This window comes from Leptosomus discolor, chromosome 2, assembly GCF_034619465.1.
Source record: "Leptosomus discolor isolate bLepDis1 chromosome 2, bLepDis1.hap2, whole genome shotgun sequence".
Classification (NCBI taxonomy): Eukaryota; Metazoa; Chordata; class Aves; order Leptosomiformes; family Leptosomidae; genus Leptosomus; species Leptosomus discolor.
The window spans coordinates 72105277-72127872 of record NC_141392.1 but is presented as its reverse complement, the minus strand read 5'-3'; the positions used below and the strand labels follow the sequence as shown (position 1 = coordinate 72127872).

Below are 22596 nucleotides of genomic sequence, written 5' to 3'. Positions count from 1 at the left end.
CCTAATACTTCTATTTTTTTCATCTGAAATGCTATTGTTGAATTCTGATATGAGAGGGATGCCATAAACTTCAGACTATCACTTCACTGCAGGGCCAAACCCAACGAACTACACCAAAGGAACGAGCTGAGGCCCTAGTCACAAAAGCCAATACTGTTAGAGGCACAGGGAACTGTGCAAGCCCATTCATGCAAAGATTCTCGTTTTCAGTTTTGCACTAGTATAAAATTACACCTTCAAACCGACCGAAAGAGCATAGGAATTTAAAATAAAATGGCCTCATTTTTTACCTTGAACTTTTACCTTGACACTAGACAATTTTACTTGAGATTTCATCTAGATACTGTTTTAGTGCTCACAGGAGCTGAACCAGTCAGATTAATCTATCTGAGAACACCACGTAGCAATAATATAAATAGCAATGCTATTTTTCACAAATTAGTCCATGTTTCACAAATTATCCATGTTCAGGCTAGAGAAAACTGTCAAATAAATAAGTCTATATAGCCAAAAAAAAAAATTGTATCACTAAATTATAAAATGACATTAACAGTAACTGTTTAACAATGAACAGAAAGAAAAACATCACCAAGTTAAAACTGGTAACCAGCCTACATTGCTATACCATTTTTTTATATTAACATAAATATAACCAGAAAACTGAAGATACTAACACTTTTGCCATAAAAATGTTACCCTAGAATTTACTTGCTTCTAACCGCTAAGCTTTCTACAAGATTTCTCCACAGATTATCCACAGTACGGGTCAGTTGACTGACTTGCACCTCAGTCATCTGAAACTTCCTTTTAATACCATATATGTAAGTGATGCTCATATATTTTCTTAACAGTGTGATTTGAGAGTGGTTTTGCTCTTTGCAAGTTTTTGTTTCCTTCAGTTAAATGCTATTTTACACCATGCATAACTGTGCGGCTAACTTGCAGTAATGTTCCAGGAAATCAGAAGCATTAATAGGTCATTTGTCCCACAGGAGTGAAACAGCACTGCCAAGTGACACTCACTGAGTAAACTATGGAACATGATCTTACTTTTTTAATGTAATTGCTTCCTACATAATAAATAGAGAAATCAAGAATTCTCAAACAATGTGGAAAATTTTGCAGTCCTCAGATAACCGAGCACTTAATACTGCCAAGTGAAAACATTCTGTTCTGAGCCCTGATTTTGCCAAGTGCCAAACACCCGTTTTGTAGCTGTGGTAAAAATGGTTAAGATGGTTCAGAACCTCATCAGAGGCCTTCAGGGATGGAACACAGACTAGCCACATTTTAAAATGGAGATGACCTAAGGGAAAATTAAGTACGGTACACACACTAACATACAGTCAATTTATTTCGTTTTTTCCTGACAGCCATGTGCTACGCTGCAGTTTCATGCCTTCCAGCTTCTCTGGATTTGTCACAGACTTCGTATTACTGAAACTTCTTACAGCAACGTGAGAGTGCTTAAAACAATTTCATAGCGCTGTATTTTATGGACTTCATTTGCATAAAGGAGTTAAAACTTTGGTTTCTTCTGCTATTGGGCAAACAAGTTAGACATCCATTACTAAAACCAACATCTATCTTATACCAAATTTTTTAGGCAACTTGAAGAGCAACTACTTTTTGTAGCGCTCCAAGGTTGTTCCAATTGCAAATCCTAGAGTGAAGTGCAGTTGCAGAAGCCTCTGGCTTCACCACACACAACTACAGGCCCTTTGACCCTCTGCTCCAATTTCAGAACACAGATAATAGCATATACAAACCCTTGATGAAGGGAAGGACTGAGACCAGTAGCAGCACGGCTGTTTTGATGCTCTGACTCCAGAAATTAGGTGAAGTAATAAAACGAGCTCTAATGAAGGAAACAGAGTATCCAACTGAATCATTCTTCACAGCTTGTTCCTACATTCAGTAGTTTGGAGAAAAGATTCCTTGTAGTTTGTACCACTCCATTCAAACGATGATGCTCCCCTCCCCGCCAGACTCCTGGGATTAAATATGCACAATCCTCAGAGAGATGCATGTGCAGCGCTATCTGCAGTCTTCCAATATGGCTCCTTAATAGAAATGCAAAGACCTGTGACACAGCAGCATTCAGTAAGTCATTTGCTACTAGATGAAATGTTGTCATTGAGTGATGCAATTGTCCCCCATGTCCTGAGCATAACGGTCCGACATTATAGTCCTTAATTCATCAATATCCTTTCGCAACTGACAAACGTCCAAGAGCTTCTTCGAAAGGGTTTCTGTGCTGTGGTAATGTTCATTCTCTTCAGCTGAACAGCTCAGCGCTACGAAAAACAACACCCAAGGTTAAAGCTCTAGCAACTGTGCTCTGTGAACACTTCAGCTAGTCACTCCCCTTTGAAAAAAAGAGGTAGGACACTTTAATTACATCAAGACAAATCACGCTTTAATATGATGGAAAGCCAACAAAATGTGGTACTGTGTGAGCTAAACCTCCGGGCCCATCAGAGCTTCTCTGAAAGACATGCTTTTCAGTTTGCACCAACTTCTAGACTTGCTAAAGTCTGATGGCTCTCGACAGCAGTGAAAAAACTGAGTAGAACAGCGATTCCCTAGGGAATCCAGGAGGTTTCTATAGCCACTCAGAGAAGAGGGATAGGAGGGCTTGGGAAAGGAGGCCATGTAAGATGTTGAGCTATTACTACAGATACACTGCACTATTCATCGTGCTGACGGACTCATGGACTTTGGAACTGGCATATGCTGCACTCCCCAGCACTTCAGGGCCTTGCAGGGCCGAGGAGGCTATGTGGCATGCAGTAGCTCCTGCTGCATAGGACACTATACTTTTACCTTTCTACCTTGCTGATGGTCCAGCTCAGCAACCAGTCTGATATATTCTATTGATTTCTGAATGTTAATCAGAACTAGATACACTCAGGTCAAAAAAATGTAATTGTTTATCAAGCTTGTTAAAAGACCTATCACAAATTCACTACACTGACTGGCTTTAGGGCGTGCTTCCCATCTCCTGGTTAAATTTAACAGCTTAGTATGTGCTAAAGACGAGACGTGCCATTAACAGTACTGGAGACCAAGTTGCCTGGCACTAGGCTTATCCAATACACACAGACACCCCCATGCCCACCCCAGATATATACATATTCAAACAGCAGATGCATATTCCTACCACTTGACCCCAAGGGCTCTAAAACAAAAACACGTGACGTAGCCACACCGGGCCTGCTCATGCCTCACCTCCCTCCTAATGAGTTTACAGGGCACAACACCCGGCTGCACACCTTTCCTTCCTAGTGGGGCGAACGCACCCACGACTGGGTCTGTCTGAAGAGCCAGCTACCTGCTCTCCTGACTCGGCAAGGACCTGGGCAGTCGCATGCATTCAGCGTCCCAGGTGCACCAAAAGCCCGGCTTTTGCAGAGAGCTCCAGGAGTTCGCATGCAACTGCTCCGGCTGCATAGCAAGGGGGACACTGGCGTGTCCAGCTGGCGAGCTCGAGCACCACTTCGCTAAATTGTTACTCCTCTGTGTCAAACCACTATTAAGCATTGGAATGACAACATCACTTACATCTGATTCCCAGCAGTAAGGAAAGGTTAGGCTCCTTGCCCTGAGCTCTCTGGGTAAGAATACTGCACAGTGCTTTCAAGTCAAACAAGCATTGGGACATTTCCTTGAACAACTGGTCTGCTATAGGCATCTTCTCAGATACTGGCTGCCTGGACTGCTCCATCTGCTGCATCTGCTCCTTCAGGCAGGCATTCTCTTCCATCAGTCTTTGGTTCTTTGTGAAAAGTAAATGGGGAAAAGCAGAAAGTTAGTCTGCAGCATGCACTGTAGCAGAAAGTTTCCTGTTTCAAACCGCAAACATTAAAAATTAATTAGTTTCCATACATATAATCAATACTTCTTTACCCCTCCAAAGAATGGCAGACAGACAGCTTTTACATGGCTGTCTATTTCATGTTACCATTGCTTGGCAGCCTTTACCCTTGATGTTCTCACTTTTTGAGGTAGGGATGTGTCTGCACAGTAGCCAGCACAGTCAAGTATGTAATTAAGCTCATAAAGCTCTACCATGGCATCTTATAATCATTCTGTAAGGTTCTTCCTAGCTGGTGTGGTCAGGGGTTGGGTTATTGGAGATTTTACTTACTTCAGAGAGAGTTTTATTTAACTGCTCTATATTCCTTTCTTTTTCTTCAAGCTCATTTGTTATCTTCTGCACTATCAGCTTTTCTTGCAAAAGCTTCTCTTGCATAGACTAAAGTGAATGAAAATACAGGTCATGATTTTAAATTTTCATACTTTATATTAGCACTGACAAAAAATGCATCCTAAGTAAACTTCTAAGTTTCAGTTATTTATCGTTTTTGTATTAATTCTTCTTTTCTACCATGTTCCACCTGGTAATATTCAGCTGGACCCCAACAGCTGTCAGTACACTAACACAGCCATTCCAAGTATAGTGAAACCCTTTAAAGAAGCAGTATCTGCTTAGAAACAAAAAGACTCTGCATGCAAAACCCTACTCCAATAAGGAATGTGTGAAGTCTAAAATAATGCAATACTGTTTATTCTAATGAAACAATTTCACTGGAAATACGCAGCAGACTAATGACCACTAAGCTTCATTTGTGCAATTCCAAGCTGTAACTAAAAAGTTTTTTTGGCCTCTACTTTCCAATAAGACTATGGCAAGACTTCCTACAACCTTTCATAACACAGAATTCACCTCACCTTCTACACAGCTGAGAAGAAAGCCTTTGACTGTTGATACAGAGCAGCAACCTCTTTAAAACCATTCACACACAAGACAGAACAGTCTATACGACTCTACTGTGCTGAAAAAACAACTGCAGGCAAAAGAGCAACTTATTTGTAGTTTATAGTGTCATTTTTAACAGAAACAATTACTATTTTCAGTAACGTAAACAGCAAATTCCTAGGATGCTGTTGTACTTAAGTATGGGAGCTTTCTATGACTGACTTCCAGATCAGTCACGAGCAGCAAACAAACAAACAAACAAACAAACAACTGCTGCAACACTGAATCAGCTGCTGTGAATTCCCCAGGGTTCACACCTACAGAGTTGAAACTGAGAAATCATGAGATATTTCCCAAGTCGATTTTTTGGGGTGAATTCAGCATGACCACTGGTGTCTGTTAAAGGCACTCATATTTATCCCACTAGTTGGCTTTTAGATCTGTAGATATGACTTTCAAGGTCATCTGGCAAAATTCTGAAAGAGGATAGTCAAACCATCTTATCTGAATACTAATAACAATGAATAGTGATTATATAAACTCCTGATGCTTTAGAACAGAGAGATCTTTTCAGCTTTTGAGAAGAAAAAAAATCCTCTTTTATCATTAAGGGTATTACTCACAAATCCAATGCTGTGCTAGCACAGTGCATACAAAGTGTCCTCTCCTTTCCTTGCTCAGCATGCTGATATGTAAAACCTGTTGCCCAATTTCAATTATCAGATGCAAATCCAATCCCATCATGCTGGAGCACTGGTAACAACGGTGCATGCCTTGGCACAGTTTTGGCTGTAACCTTCCACAGAGTGGAACCAGAGACCACGACAGGGGGGAGGAGAAGGAGCATTTCACATAACGAACAGCTCTCAATTTATGGAACGACACTGTCCCAGAAAAACGTTGTTTTGTTTTTTTTTTCCCTTGATTCTCTGTAGGAACAATCCTAAAGAGATTCTTCTTCCAAAGCAGAGAACTCTCTCACAGGGAATTCTATATGGTAACTTAAATAAAATGCTATAAAAAGATCAAAGTCACTCTTCAGTAAAAGATACGTTTAAATTGCTGCACTATGACTCTACAACCTTATTCAAAGACAAAAAAACACAAGCTCCCCACCTACCAGAACCACTACAAATTGTATCATGGTATGTTGGTTTTGGGGTCTTAGGAAAACAATTCAGCTTTGGAGAAGCAGCCAAATTTACTCTTGTGAGAGTTGCTCCCAAAAAGTATGAAGAATAGGACTTTCAGGGTACAAGTACCAGGGACTGTAGCACATAGGAGACTATGTCTATATACAGGTCTGCCCTTTACCACGTACGTGGCCTACAAAGTGGATGAGAAGCCATTTACTAGAAGCCAGCTATAAGAATTATTAATGCTGACGAGAAGGCAGGGAGTAACGAGAGGTAAAGCAAGGCCGACATCAAGTGGAGTTTTCAATGGCCTGGCCGCTCACGGGAGGTGCGCAGCCTTGACAAAACTTCCCAACGCGTTAAGCTCAACACTGCACAAACCGTGAGAAAAGACAGTACTTTGTCATACCCTTTGCAAAACTGGGAAACAATGGTGCTAAAATTTACACACTTAATACGGACTAAAAAAACCCAAACATTATTTTCATGTAAGTAATAAGAATCAGGGGGCAGAACCCAGAAATGACTACTTGCTTTTAAAACGGGTTTTCGCACACTTGACCTGCTTCTCATTTCACCCACGCCGTGCCCCTCAAAAGGAAGTGCTGAAATAACATGCATCCTAAAGATAAGCTGTGCGAGAAAGCACAGCTTCACACTCCAGTGGGAGGAAGGGGAGGAAGAAAGAGGGCCCTGCCCCACGTCAAAGGAAACCCTGGGGCGGGAGAGGGCAGGAAATAGCTCTGCTTCAGGCATTTCCTTTGGCGTGCCTGCAGATGAGCAGAACCTGCAGTGGTGTTGAACTGCCTTCTTTCGTTTTTAAAAACATTATCTACTGAGAAACACGGCCGTATCGGGTGAGACTGAAGGTCCCTCTAGCTCTGCCTGTGGCAGCAGCCAAACAGATGATGATTAGGAAAGGGGAGGAGAACAGGGCAACACAGGTGCCCAAAAGGCCCTCCCAGCTTCCAAGGATCTTCAGATTTTAAGCCTTTGATGATGAGCAGGTTCAGGGACACCCAGAGCCCCAGTTACAATACATGCATTAGTACTATCACTTACACGTTTCATGTTGGTGTCAACACCAGACATCAAAGGTTTGACTTGGCAGCCTCCCTGAAGGTGGGCAGGTGGCATGGAAGATGGGTTCAGAAACATGGCCTTCCCCAGTGTGTTTTTCAGAACTACATCTGCCATTAAATTTACATGACTCTGCAAACCACTCCAAAACCAACTTCTAGAATATTCCAAATAATGTGCACACGTTCAGCTCACGAGTTGCACTGTTTAACAGGAAATCACTGTTTATTTCTAAAAGACACACCTAACATCTATCATTCTCTGCTACCCTAACCTTAAAGCTCAGAAAAAGCACATGTGCTTACCAGCTTGGCTGAGCCCACAGTGCTATGATTTCCCAGTTGCTCATAGCGCTACGAGTCCTCCATACTTCACCCTTATTTTTTCCCTATGCTTTCCAAAGTTACAATTTAGAGGCATTACTCCCAGCCTAGTACAGCTTGGGTTCATTGTGACTGACAGGATGTACTTTGAGTAACACAGGCATCATACAATCTGACTGAGTTCTACTGCCTTTTTTTGTACCAAAACCCGTTAATTTTCTGATATCTAAATTAAACGTATAAATACAGATTTTGTTTTGTTTTGTTTTTTAACACCACTCTCATCTGTAATTTTTCTCTTTCTGAAGAGGTGCTACATATGCAGTATGACATGTTGTCAAGGCCAACCAGAATTTTAATCCCTCACACTAAGGAGAACAAATGAACCAAGCAAAACCATACAAGGAAGCTCAAAATCATTCCACCATGATTATGGGCAAATAGAAGCTGGTACTGCTTCATACACCGCTGTCTGAAACAGAATCTCTTTCTTTTCAGCTTGCAAGTTAAGAACAATGAACTGAAATACATTCTCAAGCATAAGTTCACAATGTGGCAGAAGACAGGGAATAAAATGAGATGATCTGAGCTGAAGATAAATTGTATTTCTGTGCTGATAAGGGATTTTGGCTTCTAATGAACTGATTTTCAATGCTTCCCAGGGAACAAAGGCAGAAGGCCAGGGAGATCAAGGATACAAAGAAGCTGCTGTAGTCTACAACTGATTTGAGAGCTAACACCATTTTAAAATCTTATTTTCTGTCCTTATATGAAATACCTCAAAAAAGGAAAAGTAAGAGGAAGTCCTGGAGAACAGAACACTACTCTGTTCACAGACTGTCACAGATACTCAGCATTTCCCAGTCTCAGCTCCTTAAAGTCACTTCAGACTAAGCACAAAAAACAGCCACCTGCATAAACACGCACAAAGATCACTAGTTTAAAGATGATGGAGAGACAAAGATCAGAAAGTTTAGGAAATATGAAAAGATTTATGTTGGTGATAATACATTTAGGCAAGTTGTGCGTAAACACAAGCACAACATATATATGCTTATATACACGTAAATGACCTTAACGAACGAAGGGGGACAGAGAACCTCAGAAAGGTTATGGAATTCAATTTAAACGGTTTTTTTTTCATTATGAAATATCCAAAGCAGCATTTGCCGGTGTCACAGTTTTTGCATGTAACAGGTTGCTCTGTGAAAACGTTGCCACATGATAAATTCTGTCTTCTCTAAATCTAGAGAAGCTTAAAGGATTGATTTTACTTTTCAGTTAACAGACGTTAACGATATCTTGCAACTTAAATTCCTCCACTGTTTCTCTACAGGTGTATTTAATACATTGTAATTTAATCAAGCAAAAATACGGCTGTCAACAGGAATCAGGCCTGCTATTAACCTGGTTGGAAGAAAGCAATTTAATGGTGAAAGACAACTTACTTTCAACAACTGCAAATAAGCAAACTTGGCTCCAGTGTGCAAAGTGGAAATAAACAAGCACGTTCTCTTAGCAAGTGTTATGCAAGCGGTTTGGCATCTCTTCATTATTCGGATTCTAGCTCCACAGAGTACTCCCTTCCACTTCAGAAGAAGCAGGCATTCACCTGGCTGTTTACTACCATTTTGTTATTCTTCTAAAACTAACACATACAGAGCCAAAGCAGAAGCATCTTCTTCATTCTTAAGGGACAACCCTGTAACTTCAGTCTCTCTGGAGGGCAAGGAAGCAAAAAACGTGGAGACAAATGGCAACCTAGAACAATAAGGCAGGAACTAGAATTTATTGAATTTGGCTTCACTATTTACTGAAAACAGAGGTTGCTTTTTTAAATGCTCGGCTTGTTCTAGAGCAAGTCATACCTTCTTCCCTATAACCTGTATAATGTTTCCTTTTCTCCACAACAAACATTGGTAACTAAGTAACTTTCAAGTCTCAGGAGCCTGATGTGTTAATTCCACCCACAGAGCTGCAACTGACTCCTAGCTGCCAACCTCTGCCGTCTTGAAAAATCCTTGGCTCCAAGCTAGATGCCCAAGATCTGCCAATAGAGTTAGCTAGCTGAGTGACATGTCAGAAACCAGTTGAACACGGACCTGCTTAAACGATATGAAATGTGAAGCGGCATTGTTTAGAAAGGCACCTGTCTCTTCTAAGGATCTCAGCAGTGAAGCTCCTAATCAGTATCACTTTTTGTACTTCAGATGATCATCTGAAGCCCAGAGTTGGATGGGACGCTTCACTGTTACTTACAGAGGCAGTCCTCACACTTGAAACAGGCAGTTCTCATGCCATCCACTAGACCAGCAGAATAAGGATGCCACCAACAGTTTTTCACTTTGAGTACCAGCAAAGTGCTCAACTATACGAACACCAATAAAGAATATATTAAGAACCTGCAAGAGAACACAGGTCAACTATAGGCCACTACATTAAGTTCTTGGCATTTCTACTTCTGCTCCCTATTTGGGAAAAGAAAAGGACAAAATTCAACTTCAGTAATGTTATCTTTACGAACTAAAAATGTACAGAGTAAACAACAGAATATACACTCTTCCTTACCTGCATGTCTAAAATCAATCCAGCTATCTGATTTTGTTGATTGTCTATGACCTGGAATATAAAATTGAGTAATTTTTAAGGCTTGAATCATTTCAGATCCATTTTACAGCTTACAGGTATGTAGCCATAGATTTTAAATAGAATCTTTGAAATTGTAAATGACAAGACAGAGTTTAACTCTGACAGAATATGAAATTCATGCAAAATAAACGTACTGAACAGAAACACAGGCATTGAAAAGAAATCTGAATTAGCAACAAATGTGTAATTCTTTAGTGAGATACTTATTTCTAAAGTAAAAAACTACAGAAATGCAAGACTCAAGGTTAGAGATGCCACCAACAGATCATTTGCAGACTAACCTTACTGGCTTTCTCATTCTTTTCTTTGAGACACTCATTCTCACTCTGAAGCTGTTTTGTGTCCAACATGGGGAGGCGAATACCATCTTCCAGGCATTTTTCTACTTTCTGTTGTAAACTGCCGTTCAACATGAAACAAAAATTAAGGCGCTGTGTTCTAGTGAAAAATTAGAAAGTTGCACCACCTTCCAAACGAGAACTGTAAAACCGTACCTAGCAGAATCCAGCCTTATGAATGAGCAAACCAACAGTGGATGAATGATACAAAAATCCTAAACTACTGGAGTTACTACAGCACTGACAAGAACAGATTCATGCAGGAATGGTTTTATGGGCCAGATTCTGTGCTGCATCTCCCAAAAGGCACAGCTCCGGCAGTACAGCGTAGGGAGAGAAGGCAGAGAGGAGCCAAGAAAAGCTTTGTGGTGTTCACAGCTGCTCTGTGCTACTGTGGGAGGCAAAGCCGGCACTAGCACAGATCAGAGGAGTCTTCAAACCTCTCAAAGTTACAGGACCTTTAAAATCTGACTGTCCCACTGGGGCACGTACAACTCAAAGTGGAGTCCAGAATCAGAGGCTGCACCGTGTACTGGTGGCCTATCCTTCATGCCCTCTGTGACTTGTAAGGGGGAACGGAACATAAAGCCACTGCTGCCAGCTGCTCCCACACAAGGGCATGACCTTCAGACCCTCTGTAGCTCAACTCAAGCTCCTAGGTGTAGCTACAGACTTTGCCTGCTCACCTTCTCTCAGAAATGAAACACATTTTATTAGTGTTAATCTTGCTGTCTAATTTAGAAACCAGAGCCCACCTCAACTATTCGTAGGCTTTCAGAAAAGACAAAATGATCCCCCTCTAGATTATGAGGACATGAAGAAAAAAGGCCTTTCATTGGTAAGATGGAAACAATGCATCAACAATTTGGCTGGCAAGGTGTCCCAACCAGCTTGACTTTCATCATGGAAACACTTTCAGACTCCTGTGGCATGCCTCTTTACCCAATGGAGGGACAGTGAACTGTAGTAACATCCACATAAATTATTAGAAGTGATTCATCGCTCCTTCCCCCCTCTCCCTTTTTTTAGAAATAAGTGTTTAAGTAGCTCCCTTGATCTAAAATGTACCATAGTAGCAATGTCTCCACGTCTCATCTGTAATCTTCTCATGGATATCTGTCCCATTTCTTTTTTCATAGTTATGCAAGTTCAGTGACAGCAGCTTAGCTACAGCTAAATGTCCCTGTAAATACCCCCACCCTCAGTGACAAGGTAAGAAACCACCACAATTTATTTAAATCTTTGACCCTTCCCTGATATACCCATCAGCCAATATCCAGGGAGCTTTTCCACAGCTTGTGACAGGATCAGTTATCAAACAGGAGTGCTGACAGCTTCTATATAACGCCCCTTTGCTGCACATGTTTATTCCACCCTCTATCTGGCAGCAAGCTATGATGCCATTGCAGTGGTGTCCCACATCTTCAAGAAAAGATAGTGAAGAATGTCCCAGGCAGATTCTCCTCTTGTATGGTATTACTTGCAACGTGACACAAATAAAATTTTTGTTGGATTTTCTATTGCATTACACTGTCATTCTGCACAGTAATATATTTATGCCATGAAAAAATCATCAGCATTGCAATAGATTAAGAGTGCAAGTAACATCAGGTCCTGACATCAGGTGGGAAAGTACACCCGTTTCAGGGCACAGCCCGAGCAGCTGTCCGTACCTCTGTACTGTTGTGACCAGCTCTTTTTCTTTTTTCTTCTGACACACCAGTTGCAGTTCTCTCTCTCTGCACTGCGATCGGGCCTCTCCAAGCTTCTTTTCTAACTCAGTCATCGTTTCTTCAAGTTGCTTGTTCTTCTCTTCTAGAATTTGCAGCTAACACAGGTTACATTAGTCAGACACGATGCCACATCAGTAGGCAGCCTTGCAGCAGGCCACTGCCTTACAGTTACCTTCTGTATAATCTTATGGCCATTTCACTTATCTGAGTATGAGAATCCCTAATAGCTACAGTGCTTTCTAAAGTACTGAAATACTTCTCTTCCTAAACAGATGGGGAAAAAAATTATGTCAAACCAGTAAAATATCTAACAACAGATATTAGGGAGCTTACTTGTCTTTTTAAAATGTAAAACAAACTCCCTTTACCTTACCTGTTTAGTCTGCCCTTCTATATCGTCCAGCGTTGGTAGGTCAGCCAGATATTTTTCTAAGGTTTCAATTCGCCTTTGTTTTTCTTTGTTTTGCTCAGACTCTTTCTGGCATTTCTTTTTCAGGCTATTAATATATCGGTCTCTAGTTTTAAGCTAGAAGAAAGTAAGAGTACATGTTTTATGTTTACAGTGAAAAATAAACCTGCTTTGGAAGCAGAGGCTGGTCGCTCTTCAAGAATTGTACTCTCAGCTGCATGAAAGGGCTGGTTACTGCAGAAAGCAAAACCAAAGATTGATTAATCCCAGCAGCTCCAAGTCACAGATCCACACATGACCTCAAACCACAGTTGCTTCACCTCTGCCCAGCACACATGCCTTGCAAACTGAAAACACAAGCAATTCAACAGTTAAAATATTCTTAATTTTTTCACCAATGGAGATGTTCACATGCAACAAATGATCAGGAAATATTTTAGTCCATCCTTTTCCTCTGGCCTAGGAAAACAACTTAAAACACAGGGACAAAGAACTTAACCCAACAAGAATCTGAGCCGAAAACCCGACTTTAATGCAGTCTGACAATTACCTCAGGGACATCAGAACAGAATAGTGGCTTTCTTAAACAGCTTTTCCATAGGCACCTTAATTGCCCATCAGCCTTCAAAGGTTTTTTTATATTGTGTTATCTTTGCTTGCATTCCTGGTACTTACTTTGCTTTATTACCTAGGTCAAAAAAGCAGGAAGGAAGGCAGGAAAAAGAGTATAGTCCAATTTAACGAAAAACAGTATCTCTATTGCTTGAACTAAGGTGTAGTAATTCACAATAACAAACAGTTGTCACTAGAGTAAGTGCTAAACGTACTTTTATTTTGGTGCCACAGACATCCATCTCACTGAGAAATAAACGTGTGACACTGTCAATGTCAGAGCTCAGTAACAGAGCCTACTGAAAAATTGAAGTCAATAACATCTGGATAGTGTTTTCCAGGTAGCCTTCTATATGGGCCACAAAACTGAGGATTGCTAAAAGGCTAGAAATCTTTGTACCTTTTATTTTATCAAGACCTCAAAACTGAACAAAGCTTTCAGGCTGCTTTAAAAATCTTCCTGATTAGACACAGCCCAAGTAATCCCCACATTCAGAAAGGCAAAGGTGCAACCAGCCATGATCTTTTGCCACAATAAATACTTCAGAACTACATACTTCATGTGGGCTCCCCCCACACCCCATGCCTTAAGGCAGTGATATAAATACACACATGTAAGCCAGTGTTGCACAGCAAAAATTGCCAAGAGTCTGACTGTTAGCCAAGTGAATCCCTTCCCTCTGTTTCTCACATACCACTAAGGATGATAAGTTGACCAGTCAGAATACTCCAGTAACTGTGCAACAAAGATTACAGGGTTTCCAAATCATCTTGTCCTTCACATATACCATAGGGAATGTCCTCTCCTGCAACCTCTAACAGCTACTGTGTTTGCCTTAGGATTTCTCCTGCTCTCTCTAAATCCCCGGCATCACCTTGAGGAGTCTTTCCACCTTCTGTCACCTGAGACAAAAAAAAAAAACCCAGGTTTTGTTTTTCATTCACTCTTCCTGACTCTGCTGAGGGGAAAACAAGCTCTGGATTTTCTTTTTTTTTCCCCCTCCATTTCCTCTTTCATATACACACAGCTGATGATTTTATTAGGGCAAGATAAAATAGGAAAGCTCTCACCTCTCGGCAATTAAATGTTAGAAGCAAGACCATGGAAATTATAGGCGAGAATACTATTACAAGCTATCAGCAGTACCTTCCAGAAGTACTTCACAATGATGATAGCAGAGGGAGAAGGAGAAGCCAGCAGATGTCTGAACTGAAGCATTTCCAGCCCAGCAGTCAAATTTCCAGATGAAATGCCTCAGAACTAAAGTGAGGGCTGCAAAATGTACAGATGCCACAAGGCACACTCATGCCTGGCATAAGGAAGAACCTAGATATTCATGACATGGGACACTGGCAGAGAGTATGGCAGTATCTACCTTAGCAGGCTCTCTCAGCTGGGAAGCTGTGAGGAACTACCACAACTACTGGCCAGCCACAACAGGGAAGCTTTTTCAGGCTTCTGAAATTTCAGCGCCAATTAAAGAGCTCTCAATCACCTCACTCCTACACTGACTACGCATGGAGCCTTGGGGAAAAAACCTTCTCTTCAGGCACCAAAATTATTCACAAGGTGGTACAAATACTCCCTTGCTTGCTAAGTCTGCATGGGGCAAAGACAGGTATGATGCCAGCAGTGAACAAAGAGCACCTCTGATCTCTGCTGGCACTGCAGTTTCTCAAAAGGAAAGCATCAGGTGCATCCACCCTAATGTTAGAAGGGACACAGCACTTCAGAAGGAGAAGCCTTCTAGCCTGGTATCTCATCTCCAACAGCAGCCATACGCAGATGTCTACAGTAGGGACAGAACAAGGAAAGCACATTTTTCCAGCCTCAAGCTGCTTTCACCTTAGGGGCTCTCCTGAGGCAGTTATTATTTCTGTGCATTTAGAACAAGGCAGCACCTCCATCAGCTCACCCATTTTTCCCTTGAGCCCACCTATACTCTTAGCATCCACAACAGCCTTCAGAGAGACAATATACAGCTTTGCTATAGGGAACTGGCATGAGGAATCGGCTACTTTTGCTGATCGTGTACTTAGCTTCGCCAGACGTTCCCTCACCCCTGCAACAGGTGCTGCAGTGCAGAGCTGACCACCCTTCCACCCCTTCCAGGCTGCTCGTGGCTCTGCAGACTCCAACATGCTCCCCTTCAGTCACTTCTCTTCCAGTGTGAAGATTTAATCATTCCTCCTGTGATTTTCTGATGGCTACCTGCTTTGTTGCCCTTCTCTGAATCTCTTCCAATTCCAACACATCCTGGTTTTGTGATGAGGGAGACTTTCCTAGACTTCTCACCATTGACAAAAGATGCTCAAGGAAACAGGAATGTTCCTTATGGTGTTTTCCTCCCACCTACACCAAACGGTCACAGCTTGTTCCTTGTTGACAAAAACATACCATCTGTACACTGTATTTAAATGTTGTATGTTAAAAACTGATGTAAGAAAAGGTAGTATTATTTGCAAAAGTGGGGCAGACAGAGAAGTAGAAATTTATGCCAGCAACTTTAACCTAAACTTCTAGGTGTTCATTTAACATACTACTTACAAGCAAAGCTCCTGAGTGTTAACAGCATTTTTGCCACTCCCTGACCAAATGTGGCTTTGGGCTGAAAAAACCCTCCCTCTCTGAAGAGGCAGGCGTTGGCTCAGAAACAACCCTAGCACAACCATCGGCAACAATCCCTCTGATCAGTATGAAAATCATTTCGTTTTTTTTCCCCTAACATCTGTCACTGACGCAGGACACCTAGCCTTTGGGCTCTGGGCTGATCTCCTTGTGAGCACAGCAGAGGAACACCAGACACAGCTGTCCCCAGGCTCAGGACTCAACCTACTGCTCGGGTTCCCAGCCTGCCACAGGAACACAGCACAGCTCCTTCCTCCCTCTGCAGTCTTCCCTCAAAAAGAAGGACACTAATTTTATTACAGAAACACATGCTCTCCCCTTCCCTGCTCTTTGTCTTCTTGACAGCCTTTTGTTCAGTGCACAAAAATGCATGGGTGTTAAGGGGTGAATAAGGACTGTGCAGTGAATCAGGCTTCTAGCTACAGACTACCCCTCTGACAGGAGCACTGCTGCACAGGCCCTCATCACTGCCACCACCTACAGCAGCAGATCCTGCACCGTGAGGATCACAAGCAGTAAAAGCTGAGACAAGAGGAAGCAGCAGCATTCAATTCCTGCCCTTCCTGAATGTTATCCTTAGTGAAAAGCATACTGCAGGGGTTCGTAAGGAATGGTAAGGCATAATTTCAGATGAATTATGCATTCTTCTTTGTCTTCCCACCTGCCACTTCACTGTATCATACTGCTCCTACCCCTTGAACCTGTATTAATATAAATCTAAGCCCTGTAGCAAGGCCCAGGGATCACAGAAGAGAAGGTAACAGTGACAATGTATCTCTAAAATTGGAATCACTTGGTCAATGGCACACTCCTGCTTGCAATACAGGAAGACTGTCAGGATATTCAAAACTACCCCTGTGTCACGGTATTGCTTCAGCCGCAACAGAAACTCCTTGTCCAGACCAAGAAAACAGCCATCTAAGCCCCTTCCTTGTCTCAGACTGAAGTCTACTCTGCACATCCTGTCAAAGCCACAAGAGAATCACTCCTGCTGAGTAGGCACATACAGGCTGTTAAGTGCATCTCAAAGCACATGGCCTGTGTTTACAAGCCATGCTAAAAATAGGGATTCCATTTCCACACTCTTTCTATGTTTTTAAATGATACTGTAGTAACACGAATTCTTAGAGCTGAGTAGCTTTTCTTCAAAGCAAGTTTAACTGATACCTGGTTAAAACAACAGTCACCATGATTGCCATTTCATCTAGTACCGCCTTTTAGGATGTATTCACTACAAGTTCACATTTAACCATCGCCAACACCTACAATCACTAACTATCAATTTTTCTATCACAGATAGTTTAGCTACCTTTTGAAAATAGCTCAACAACCCACATACTAAGCTGCTTTCTAGCAAACAAAACATACGCTGCTGTAACAGTGTCAAAAGAAAATCTGGAACATGAAAGACACTTACTTTCTCCTCCATCTTCTTCCTCTCCTCACTAAATTTGTTTGAAATTTGTTTTACAAATTCATTGAGTTGTAATTCCTTATTCTCAGCTGCTGCAATCTTTCGCTCAAGCTCCTCGAGGTGAGATGTTGATCTTTCCGAAATGTGAGGTTGAAGTGGTGTGCTCTCATACTGTGGTTGCTTACAAAGAGAAATAAAATAGTCACACAAATGAAAGCACACATACCACTGTATACTTGAGCAGCACAGCAGAAAAGTCCTGTATTTTTTACCACTGTCAGGAAGGGTGGGGTTTGATTTTTCAAACATTAAAATACATGGCAACAGCATGTATTTCAGGAATCTGGAGCAAAAGCATAAAGAAGCTGGACACCTTTATATGCACAACACATGCAAATGAACATTTTGGTGCCACACCCCCACCCCCCCCCCCCCCCCCCGATTTATGGAAGACGTGTAACTTTTCTGCCAAAAGAAACTCCTGAAAATACAAACAAAAATTGTTTTCAAAACAATTCACTGCCACTGCATTATCATAGCACCCCCTAGGAAGAAAAACACACTATAAAATGGCTATGAATATATTAAAGTAAGAGATACTCCAATCTCAAGATCCTTCTAAAGCAGAACATTAGTACTAGTTAAACATTAGAGCTATCACACCTGAGGTGCAGAATGGTGCAGAGACAAGCCTGAGACTACAGCTACAATCAGAAGGCAGGCTTCCTACCTTCTGTCCTGTATACCAAAACTCTCCTCCCTTTCCATTTCATGCAGCTCAATATTACTCTTCTACCTCCACTGCCCACAGACAGACAAGCAGAAAATGGAAATCAACTGCATGTGGGATGAAAAAGGAGATGCATCCCATTAGGCTTTCCATTTCAAGATTCTTTTAATAACATAAATCGGTATTTTTAAAGAAATTATACAGACAGTATTTTTAACTAGTAACATTCCTTCAGCAAAGCATTAAAAGATTAAAACCTCCATTAAAGGAGATTTGCATTTGTAAGTTAATCTTACAGAAGGCACACAAATCAGGCAGAAATCCTACTATGTTCTAAAAGCCTAATACATCATAAATTTTTTTTAACTCTTGAAATTATGAAAGATGAATGAATCGGCTGCTTTATTTGAAGCCTATACTAAGATACATACACTAAAATTTCAGATTTGCAGTAATTTTTAAAAAAATTCTTACTCTAGACTGAATTTTAAAGTCTTTTACAGAAGAACTTCCGGAAGCACCGAAAGCCACATTCCTAAATGTCTGAAAAAGCTTCTGAATACCTAACTTCATACCTAGGCTCCGCTTGAATTTCTCTCCTGTCTCACACAAACCAGATTCTCACCTGATGCACTGCTGTGTTATTCCAAGGACATAATTAATGTCACGCTGAAATATGCTAGCTGAGATCCTGATGCAGTGTTTGTGACAGAAAAAAAAAAAAAAAAGTAATAGAAGGGGAACAGAAAAGTTATTTCACTGTGTATCTGCCTTCAACATTCTCTTTCTGCATTGCCTTTTAGATATGCCGAGGTCTGGAGATGGAGTTTGTGTGCTACAGCAGGGTAGCAGCCACAGCCCTCAAACTATCCGCACATTGTGGTCAGCCTATGCTTCCTCAACCTTACTTACACTTTCTCATATTTGTACTGTTAGATAAAAATTAGGACAGGTATGCACAAAATACCACCACACATTCCCTTTCAGACCAAGTGCTCCCTAGGAGTTCTAATCCATATCCTTTTCAGGTGTCTCATGCAAAGGTATTCCACCAGTCTGTTTGCCTTCTCACATCTCTTCCATCTGTTCTAACCACTCCTTTGGGTAGTACTTCCTTCTCCTCTTCAGAAAACCTTCCATCAGTTGTTTTCAGATACTCTCTTATCAAACTACTTTATCTCCTAGTATCTCCCAGCATAACTGTGCTACATGCATGCTGTCAAACCCTTATTCTCACAGTGTCACAATCCCTCACGCTTACCCCATTTTTATCAGATTTCAAAACAAGTATGTACAAAGTGTTACCATAACTTAGATTTCTGCAAAGGTACAGTAAACTACAACATTTAGCAGGTATTCTCCTCTATACCATTTATGGCTACACAATTACACAATCATCAGTAATCTCAAAAGCTCCACATTTTGGCCTGCAGGTAACTGTGACTATGCTTTCAGGTGTCTGTTACTGGGAAACAGAAAGCTTTGCTGAAAGAAAAATATCCATCCTACCTGCAAATTAGTCATGTAAGGTTCTTCGCAGTTCACAAGATGGCTCAGTCTTGCGTGTTGAGCTCGTAATTCGTTCTCCCTTATCTTCTGATGTAAATTGTTAATTTGCTGCTTTTGCCTGTAATATGCAGATTTTGTTTGAAAAGAAAGCAGAGATTAAAAAACCATAGATCTTAAGACTTATACTGAAGAATACTGTAACAATGCTATTCAACTATCCTGGATCTACATTAGCTGTGGGCTTTTTCCCCACTGCAGCCAGACTGCAACTAGTCTAGTTTACCACTAGAACTGGAATCTCATCAGGATATGAGCTATTAAGCTACAGTTGTCATGTAACTTTCACTTAAGCATAACCCAAAAGGTCTGTGCTCAATTGGCAATAACAAGAAACAAGACTTGAAAACTCAATTTTGTGGGGGTTGAGAGGGGTTTCTGTTGTCATTTACTCCTAGGGCCAGAAGTATAAGCAGAAAACTTATACAGAAAGCAGAATGAAAACAAACAGAACTCACACCTTCATTTTACTTGGACATCTGCTCAGCCCCTCTCTCTTTGCCAGAGCTGACTTTTGACACAGGTTAGAGATTTACAAATCAAGGAGAGCGGAAAGAACTTAAGAAGAAAAAGTTCTTACATAAGATTGTCAGCATGGCTTTCCTGCAAGGTCTTTCTTTTTGCTTTCCTTAAGACTTTCTCAAGACTACTTTATATAAGTACCCCTAGGATAAAATACCCCACTGCATACTAAACCACAGTTAACCTCTTACACCAGTCCCTTAGCCAGTGTACAGCAGAAAAATCACTATTTAATTATATCACAAATTATATCACTGTTTAAATCATGACTCCATTTGAATTAGTCTGACTGTGGAGCAAATACAAGCCAGGTCTCAGCCTCAGCCCACATCACAGCTCTGCGAGGTGCCCTGTACCCTCTGTGGAGCTGTGGGCATCTCAATAACCTAATTCCAGAATGGAGTTGTCAGCACCCATCAGAAACACACACAGCAACCTTCTCAAAAAGCTTAAAACCCATGTTGTGCACTCCTTTGATCTCCCTTTTTAACTTTTTTTTTTTTTTTTTAATACTAGAACATATCTGCGTGCAGCATGAAATTGTTTCTCAAAGCTTCACCTCTAAACATGCAGTAACGATTGGCTTTTCTAGAAATGATGATGCTGAACAGAGATGACTAAACTCAATCGTAAGAAGAGATAAACAGCAAATACAGGTTAACTTCCAGGGAGAAGACCTGCCTGTGCACACACTGGAAAAGCAAATCCTCTAAAAGTACAGAAAAAGATCAAAGTTGGTTTGCTTTTTTTAAATTTGGGGAGGGTTGTGTTAGGAAGAGCATCTCGGAAATGTTATCATGACTACACAAAGTAGGCATTACAGAACCGATAAAGTAACACAAAAGATGTATTAGTTGAAAACATGCCAACTGCAAATCTAAAGGGGAAAAATAAAATGTAAAAGCTCAATTCAATATTTTAGCCATGTACATTCTAGCTAGCCATCAGCCAACTGTATCCCAATTATTTGTTTCACAAGAGGAATTTAATATTTCAAAAATAGTGAATATATCAGAAGGCAAACTTTTCAGCTATGCATGTTGCAGAAGACATGATGCATGCCTACAGAGCATCTTTTTTGTTTCCTTATTTGTTTATCTATAAAGAATAGCAACAAGTGGAAAACCAGTATGAACAAGCTGCAATTTGGTAGTACCTTAGCACAATGCATTCAACCCAATTCATAAAAACAGAGGAACTGAATGTGTTTACGTGACTCCGTAGCAAGCCTTGAAATATTCTCTGTCACCACAGGTGATTTTGAGGCTTCCCTCCTCCATTCCACTATCTAGATGGAACAAGCTTGTACAAATACAAAAGGAGTATGTAACACTGAAAGACTTCGTATAGTTTTGGTTGGCATCTGTACAATCGCACTACAAACAAAAAGCTTCAAACTTATTTTTGAAGATTAGGTAGAAGAATATGCTCTTAACTTGTAACATACCTTATATGAGCCCAAAAGCTTGTATAATCATATGAGAAAATACAATGCCATGATGACTTCTGTCACAGATATCAAAACAATTTAGTATGAGTTGTCTTAACCAACGAACAGAAGTAATTTTTCATTTTTCATCACTTCATTACTTACCAGACAGATCTATTAAAATATCTTTGCCCCATGTGTTTTAAAATTATTTATCTACTCGTCACTTATCCCTTGAAGGCACTACATGATTTTCTGTTTGTGGCTGATTGTATCTTCACAGTGCCTTCCCTCACAGGCAGGATTTCAATAACCTGAACTAAACACGACAGCCTGGAGTAATGTTTTAAAACACGGTTGAACTTCCAATGTAGTTTGAACTACATTACCATATTTCCTTTCATAATCCTTTCCCTACGCTACCAAATCCCTGCAAGAAAAAAGGTGAGACAAATTAATCTGTGATGAAATAGAGCTGTGCTAGCACAGAGTGTAAGTGCCTTGCTTCTTTTGACTCTGTAAAGCAGGAAACTCTCCACTGTTATAAAGCCTTGCCAACAAAACACACCATAGGTATTTTTTAAGGCTGTGTAGATCCCACACAACTTCTTCGCATAACCACCTCGCTGAAAATATCATTAATCTCACGGCACCCAGAAACAAAAATTCTGAAAACAGCCCAGCAATCACAAGCAGAATACACGATAAACACCATAGAAACATATTTACTATTTACATACAACCCTGTAAGTCTTTGGAGACTTCATACCAGATGCATTTTATCACTGCTGTTCTCATATGCTAAGACAGTTTTAATCCTCTGTTAGCTCACAGCTGTTACTATTAATCCACTGCATAACCACGGGCTGGGAGCTTTATTTAAAGGGAGCGTAGAAAGTTCAAATGCTCTCACAAACACAGCTCGCATATTACGGCAGGAACACTGTCCCCAAAAGCCTCCCTATTCCCAATCAATCATCCCAGAGCTTTCAAAAAAAAAAACCAACCAACCTTCGGCGTTTAGGTGCTTTCAAGTTTCTGCTCAGACACATGGCAACTGCCACTCTGGGCAGGCCAAAACCAGACAGAAATAATTCTGAGATGGAGGGATTTTACCTTCTAGACAGTGGTGCTACTCTCACGCTGTATGTTTATACGTACAGTGTTTACAACCTCACGCGCATCCTCCACGTTCACAGAGGGCCAGACTAGACTCTTAACTGTTGTGACCGATGTTGGCAAATTCTCCTCCACCCTTCCCTTT

The 22596-nt window shown here is 41.0% G+C and overlaps 1 protein-coding gene across 1 annotated transcript in view; it reads right to left on the bottom strand.

The window, feature by feature from the left end:
• Nucleotides 1-2133: 2133 nt before the first annotated feature.
• CEP85L (centrosomal protein 85L) overlaps nucleotides 2134-22596 on the bottom strand; it is a 118172-nt gene continuing 97709 nt past the window's right edge. The window contains exons 5-13 of the mRNA XM_086461266.1: nucleotides 19325-19442; nucleotides 17089-17265; nucleotides 12395-12547; nucleotides 11962-12116; nucleotides 10232-10349; nucleotides 9870-9920; nucleotides 4151-4258; nucleotides 3565-3778; nucleotides 2134-2297 (exon numbers count right to left, since the gene is read on the bottom strand). Of these exons, the coding sequence (XP_086317392.1) occupies nucleotides 2134-2297; nucleotides 3565-3778; nucleotides 4151-4258; nucleotides 9870-9920; nucleotides 10232-10349; nucleotides 11962-12116; nucleotides 12395-12547; nucleotides 17089-17265; nucleotides 19325-19442 (1258 nt within the window). The remainder of the gene's footprint in view (nucleotides 2298-3564; nucleotides 3779-4150; nucleotides 4259-9869; nucleotides 9921-10231; nucleotides 10350-11961; nucleotides 12117-12394; nucleotides 12548-17088; nucleotides 17266-19324; nucleotides 19443-22596) is intronic.